The 6,755-nt window shown below is 47.3% G+C and overlaps 2 protein-coding genes across 2 annotated transcripts; both read left to right on the top strand.

The window, feature by feature from the left end:
* The first annotated feature begins 2,206 nt into the window (after positions 1–2,206).
* Positions 2,207–3,916, top strand: LOC109759103 (protein PHLOEM PROTEIN 2-LIKE A10). Its single transcript, XM_020317938.3, has one exon. It carries the CDS (start codon positions 2,371–2,373, stop codon positions 3,448–3,450), a length of 1,080 nt encoding a protein of 359 aa, XP_020173527.1. The 5' UTR covers positions 2,207–2,370; the 3' UTR covers positions 3,451–3,916.
* A 1,256-nt stretch (positions 3,917–5,172) lies between these two features.
* On the top strand, positions 5,173–6,561 carry LOC109759101 (auxin-responsive protein SAUR36-like). The gene has a single exon (XM_020317937.3). It carries the CDS (start codon positions 6,068–6,070, stop codon positions 6,485–6,487), a length of 420 nt encoding a protein of 139 aa, XP_020173526.1. The 5' UTR covers positions 5,173–6,067; the 3' UTR covers positions 6,488–6,561.
* The last annotated feature ends 194 nt before the right edge of the window (positions 6,562–6,755 follow it).

Here is a 6,755-nt window from a genome sequence, read left to right as displayed (position 1 = left end):
GACTATAACACCCACAATCATGTCAATAACTGAATTAGAGCCCTTTATAAGCTTCATAATCTACAAAGGAAAGCCCACTCAATATTCATATGCTTTCTCAAAGTCAACTTATATAAAAAACACCCCATATTTTTTATTAATAGCCACATGGTGTACAACTTCATGCAAGGTGAGAATGCCATCCATGATATTTCCACCTATCATGAAAAGTAGTCCGTGATAGATCGATGATCTCCTCAGCACAAACATTTATTCTATTATTAACATATTTAGTAAGTAGCCTGGAACTAGAAATGAGGAGACATATAGGGCTATTTTTTTTGCGGAACATATAGGGCTAAACTAAAGGATCTTATTAGCACCATGTAGTTTTCGGATAAGAGAAATGATTCCATAAGGGATAGAACTCAATTAGAATCCATCAGGGATCCACAAAAAGAAAATGACTTTAATTTCTTCGAGAGAAAGTTCATCTGCAATGATGTTGTTTATATCATGATTAAACTAAAAGTTAGCATCAAAGCTAGTCCTTTCTACGAGTCCAAATAATATTTTATAGAAAACAATTTTATGTTTCATAAGAATACGCTGCTGTGGCTGCATGCATCTCCCAAATGCAGAGGCCGATGATCATCCTCCTTTTCTAAAAAAAAAGAATACGCTTGTCTTCAACCATACCCAGCTCAATCACGGTAGAAGACCACAATGAGAAGCCTCATATTGGTACCGACTCATCTCCCGTGGTGGGGGCGGCAACTCACGATGCACCTAGTGCCAACTGTTGTGGATCCGCTGCACCGACGAGCTTTACCTCCATTTACCCCAGCTGTGAGGAGATGGCGGATGCGAGGATGCTGCCAGAGGAGAAATGCAATTCGAATTTTCATTTTGGGATAGTTTTGGGGTTGGATTAGAATGCAGTATCCTCTCAAAAGTCAACACCCACAGCGTGTTTGGTTCGGGGGAATTCGAGATGGGGAATGGGAGTTGAGAGGTGAGGAGATTAAAAGTCCACTGTTTGATTAGAGGGAATGGGAGTTTAAGTAGGAAGGGGAATGGGAGTTGAGGAAGCCAATTCCCACCTATTTCTTTTCAGGGGGTACCCTGTTAATTCGTGAGCAGAGTTTTATCCCACGCTAATTTCCATCATATACCAAACAAGAGAATGGGAGTAAAAATCTATTTTCCATGACTAATCCCTGACAGCGTGTTTGGTTCGGGGGAATTCGAGATGGGGAATGGGAGTTGAGGGGTGAGGAGATTAAAAATCCACTGTTTGATTAGAGGGAATGGGAGTTTAAGTAGGAAGGGGAATGGGAGTTGAGGAAGCCAATTCCCACATATTTCTTTCCAGGTGGTACCCTGTTAATTCGTGAGCAGAGTTTTATCCCACGCTAATTTCCATCATATACCAAACAAGAGAATGGGAGTAAAAATCTATTTTCCATGACTAATCCCTGACAGCGTGTTTGGTTCGGGGGAATTCGAGATGGGGAATGGGAGTTGAGGGGTGAGGAGATTAAAAGTCCACTGTTTGATTAGAGGGAATAGGAGTTTAAGTAGGAAGGGGAATGGGAGTTGAGGAAGCCAATTCCCACCTATTTCTTCTCACAGCGTGTTTGGTTCGCGGGAATTCGAGATGGGGAATGGGAGTTGAGGGGTGAGGAGATTAAAAGTCCACTGTTTGATTAGAGGGAATGGGAGTTTAAGTAGGAAGGGGAATGGGAGTTGAGGAAGCCAATTCCCACCTATTTCTTCCCAGGGGGTACCCTGTTAATTCGTGAGCAGAGTTTTATCCCACGCTAATTCCCATCATATACCAAACAAGGGAATGGGAGTAAAAATCTACTTCCCATGACTAATCCCTTCATAAACACCCTTGTGCAAACTCCCATTTCCCTGCCTAAGTGTTTACCAAACAGGCTGTCAGGGGGTACCCTGTTAATTCGTGAGCAGAGTTTTATCCCACGCTAATTCCCATCATATACCAAACAAGGGAATGGGAGTAAAAATCTACTTCCCATGACTAATCCCTTCATAAACACCCTTATGCAAACTCCCATTTCCCTGCCTAAGTGTTTACCAAACAGGCTGTCATAAACACCCTTATACAAACTCCCATTCCTCTGCCTAAGTGTTACCAAACATGCTGCCAGGGTATTTTTGGAGCAGGTTTCGGGACGTTAACAACGAGGAGGTTGGTTAGTGGCGAGCACGACTGGGTCGAGCTCGGTCAAGTCTCGTCTCTCCCTCCTGTTCCTACTGCTAGACTAGATCAGCCGATGGCGACGGCGCGGGCCGAGAGCGGGCCGGCGAGATAGCGCACGCCTCCGCACTCTCCCCTCCCCGCGCCGCCCCTCGCCGCAGCCCATGGACGCTCTCGCGCCCGCCCACACCCGCCGCCGCCTCCTCGCCGGCGCGGCCGCCGCCACCGCCTGCTACGGCCTCTACCGCCTCTACCTCCACCACCGCCGCCGCATCGCCGCGGCGCTCTCCCTCGCCGACGCGCTCTCGCAGGCCGGCTCCGACCTGGCCGACTTCCTCCGCTCCGACTCCGACCAGGTGCCCCGCAGCCTGCGCCAGCTCTCCAAGCTCGCCGCCTCCGACCACGTCTCCTCCGCCGCCTCCGCGCTCTCCGAGTCGCTCGCCTCGGGGGCCCTCCGCGCCTTCTCCTCCCACCGGGCCGCCCGGGGCACGGATCCCTCCTCCCCGCCGCTGCAAGACCGGATCTTGGACCGCCTCCTCTCCCCCGCCGGCGCCGGGTTCGCCTCCGCCGTCCTCGGGAGCTTCGCCAGGAACCTCGTGCTCTCCTGCCGTGATCCCGATGCCCGGCCCCGCGCCCCCGGCCAGCCGGACTGGCTCGCTGCGCTGTGCAGCGACAGGGGCAAGGAGGCCGCCGCGGAGCTCGTCCGGGTGTTCGTCAGCACCGCCGTGGCCGCCTACCTCGACAGGACCGCGGCCGTGCGCTCCTCCGACCAGGTGCTCGCCGGCGTCACTGACCCCAAGCACGACGCCAAGCTCAAGGACCTGCTCGTGTCCGTCTGCAACGGCGCCGTCGAGACGTTCGTCAGGACCTCCCGGCAGGTCACAAAGGAGGCCTCCATTTCTCGAGCTGAAGCAGCCGTGGCGGCGCGAGAGCTCTCCAATTCAGGTCCTAGCTGTGTAATGGAGAGAGTATCGACCACCTTGGCCATGCCAAGCAACCGGAGGTTTGTGCTGGATGTCATGGGCAGGGTCACCGCCGAGATGGTCCGGTCATTCCTCGAGTTCTCGACTCAGCGGGTGTCTGCTGGTGCACGAAAGAGCATTGTCGTTGCCCGGGACGAAATCACCGAAAGGGGTCTTGTCGCGGTCAAGTACCTGAGCGCCAAGTCCATGGCCATCTTCACCTTATGCCTCACAATGTGCATGCACATTTCGGTTGGAATGAGGTTCCCTTTGCCGGCCTAGGCATAGCCTGGTGTGGACTTCAAGGTGACATTGTTCCAGTTATCCTGATTGTAGTTGGAAAGTAAAGTATGTAGATTGCAAATTGATCGTTTGCTACTGCTAGCCTTTTTCTGTGTTGTTGACTAGCATTTGGAAGCAGAAATCTGTTGGATTTGTAGTTGTTGGTTTGTTGTTTGTGATAGTCTGATAGGGAGTATATAGGTCACGAATGGATAATTTTGCAATTTTAGTGTAAGGTTTCATATGTATTATGGTGTTGTATCCTAGTGTCTTTGCCATCTTTTCTGAAGGAAGTAGGTGTCAGTATCTTATTGATGCTGACTAGTGATATTCTTCAGCACTCTGTGTGTGGATAAGCTATTTCGGGCAACAATAGCATGAAACTTGTCCACTTATGTTTTACATTCTCCTTTTGCGTTGATTTGGGGAAAAGCAAATATGAATTGATCAGAGATTTGTGCCTGGATATTTTGCGTTATGACTTCTTAGTAGTTAGTAGTGTTTTTATTCCAGTTCAGTTGTTCAATGTAATGTGTCATTTATAAGTTGGAAAATTAGATAATTGCATATGTCCTCTTGAATCAGTTCAACTGGATGATGTAATCATCGATATGGACATATGGTCTATTGTAGCTGTCTCTCGGCAGTTGACCTTTGATCACTAGGTAGTGATGTTCCTTTTCGAGCCATGCGACTGAAGTCATATGTGTCATCTCCATCCACTATTAGAGGAAAATACTTTGATAGACTATATAGTGCAGTCAAACAGCTATTAGTCACTGAGGAGTACACTTCAGTGCTACAATAAAACCTTACAGGACTTCTCAGTTGGCACCACTATATATGCCGGTTTCTCGACTCCTCACTGTCCTTTACCATACCATCCAGATTGCTACTGAGAGAAAAAAAAACATCCAGATTCCAAAGCAGTAGGAAAGTCTGAGTTCTGGTCACAAGAGAAACATGGTTAGATTGATCAATTTGGGTAAAAAGAAGGTTTCACTGGGGTGTCTGATGCAATCTTAATTAGTGATATAACAAGATTAAGTATTGGGAATGACCATGGGTGGTATAGGGAATTGGTGAGGAACTGGTTGGTATTTCTCATGTGCAGTAGAATATGCATTCATATTAGATCTCTCGCCTCTGCCTGGAAGACTGGCGCCGCCGCCGACGCTGCGTCTGAGCTACCTATTCCGCTGCATATGTCAATGGGCCCACCGCTGGCCGATTGGCGGTGGCGTTGGGCGCGTTTCTGGTCTATGCATCGTACGTGCACTGCACGGTGGCCTGGCCACCTTCTCCACTGCACACTGGTGAGGGTTTCAAATCTGCCAGGCCCTCTCATTAGCAGTAGATAGCAATGCAAACATTTTTTTTCAGTTACTCGCTTATGAGGAGTACGACATACAGCTATTTGATGTTTACTTGGGAATACACTGCCCAGTTTCTCAAATCAATGTGGAGGATTGCTTCTGACCTCCGCCTTTGCTCTTCTGCTCACTAGAAATTAAGATTTACAGTCATATAATGATACACTGGTAGCAAAGCAGAATGCTTAGTAAGCCATCAGTTGACAGATCTTGGTACAGAGCTTTGCTCAAATTGCTAAACCTGGTATAACTATTGGCTGCAGATTATTTGGCACAAGGACGAAGCATTTCGGAGATCTGCTATGGGCTGGAGGTCATTTCTGAAATACTTGTAAGTTGCCATTACCTCAGAATGCTTTCATGTTGATGCACCTTTCCGTTGATTTTTGAATGGGCTTCTTCATTAGAATGATCTTACCCAGTATGTCCCGAAGAAGAATGTACTACTTGTGATTGCATTTTAATAGGGAATGTTTTTATCTATATACTGCTTTAGAAGGTCTGGTCCTGCAAACTAAGCTGAATTATATACACACAACAGGACAAAATTTCAGCATCATACATCATGATGATTTCTGGTTAAATTCCAATCATATAGCCGCCCCTACAATTTTAGTCCATTTAGGGGTCAAATCGGATGGGTCAGAATCAGCTGCCCCAGTTGAAAATTGAACCAGGTACCACCCACAGCAAAATGCAGACGAGGAAACGCGGGTTGAATTAAGTGATCACATGGTGTGCTGCAAATGCAAACTAGAATTCCAACTTGATCAGGGCCCCAAGGATAAGGCATGCCCAGAAACCATGGGTTCCATCAGCCATCAGCCCTTTCATGCCAAAACACATTTGAGACATGCTGGTATGGATGGCTCGTCATATAATTTTTTTAGCTTAATGCCTCTAACAGGTGAAGTAATCAGTCTACAGTACATCAGCAATCATGGAGCTGGAAGCATTGGCTCCACCCCACCTCTTACTGATAACCAAAAATCTGGTCCCAAAAAAATCTGATCAAATGATTTATCACATTGTCTGCGGCTGCATGGAGAGCACTCATGGCCTTGTCTCCTGTAGTCCTGCCCACCACCTTTTCTGGTAGCTACACATAACCCATCCCTTGAACTATAAATCCATGACCTGCTCAACACAACTTCTTCATCTGCAAACAACACCGCAGTCTGTGAAAAGCTCCATCACACACCATCAGAGCAGAAGTGCAATTTAGCCAAGAACACATAACAGCCATGATACATTCAAAGAAGCTTGCTCAACTTGCCAAGAAGTGGCAGAGGATGGTGGCAGTCGGTGGCCAGCAGACTGCAGCCGCCGACGGATGCTGCAGCACCACCTCTGTTGCAGACAGGGGCCATTGTGTCATGTACACTGCTGATGGGTCTCGGTTTGAGGTTCCGTTGGTGTACCTTGGCACAATGGTCTTCCGTGAGCTCCTGAGGATGTCTCAAGAGGAATTTGGCTTCTCCAGCGATGGCAAGATCACATTACCTTTTGATGCTTCTGTGATGGAGTATGTGATGTGTTTGATTAGGAGAGATGCCTCTGAAGAGGTTGAGAAGGCGTTCCTGAGCTCCATAGCAAGGCCTTGCCACAGTGCGAGTTGTGTAGCTTCAGTGAGACTTAATCAGCAATTTGCTGTTTGTAGCTAGTGATAAATGTTTATGTTCAGTTGAATGTAAATTGAAGAATTGTAGGGAATGAAAGGAATATACAGATTTTGTCTCGTCTTAGCAGACCAGTTGATAATTTCACTGAAAATTTTGATTTCCTCATTATTATTTATACCCACATCTTTGGTGTTGGTACTCGCCAAATGTTCTAGATAGGACTCATTCAGCTAGTAGACTGACCGACTTCATTGCTGAACTTTAAAAGACGTTTGCATGAGTTGAAAATTAGATGGTTAGACATTGTTAA

Source organism: Aegilops tauschii, chromosome 5 (genome assembly GCF_002575655.3).
Source record: "Aegilops tauschii subsp. strangulata cultivar AL8/78 chromosome 5, Aet v6.0, whole genome shotgun sequence".
Taxonomy (NCBI): Eukaryota; Viridiplantae; Streptophyta; class Magnoliopsida; order Poales; family Poaceae; genus Aegilops; species Aegilops tauschii.
Note: the sequence above shows the minus strand (reverse complement) of the source record. Positions and strands in the feature narration are given on the sequence as shown.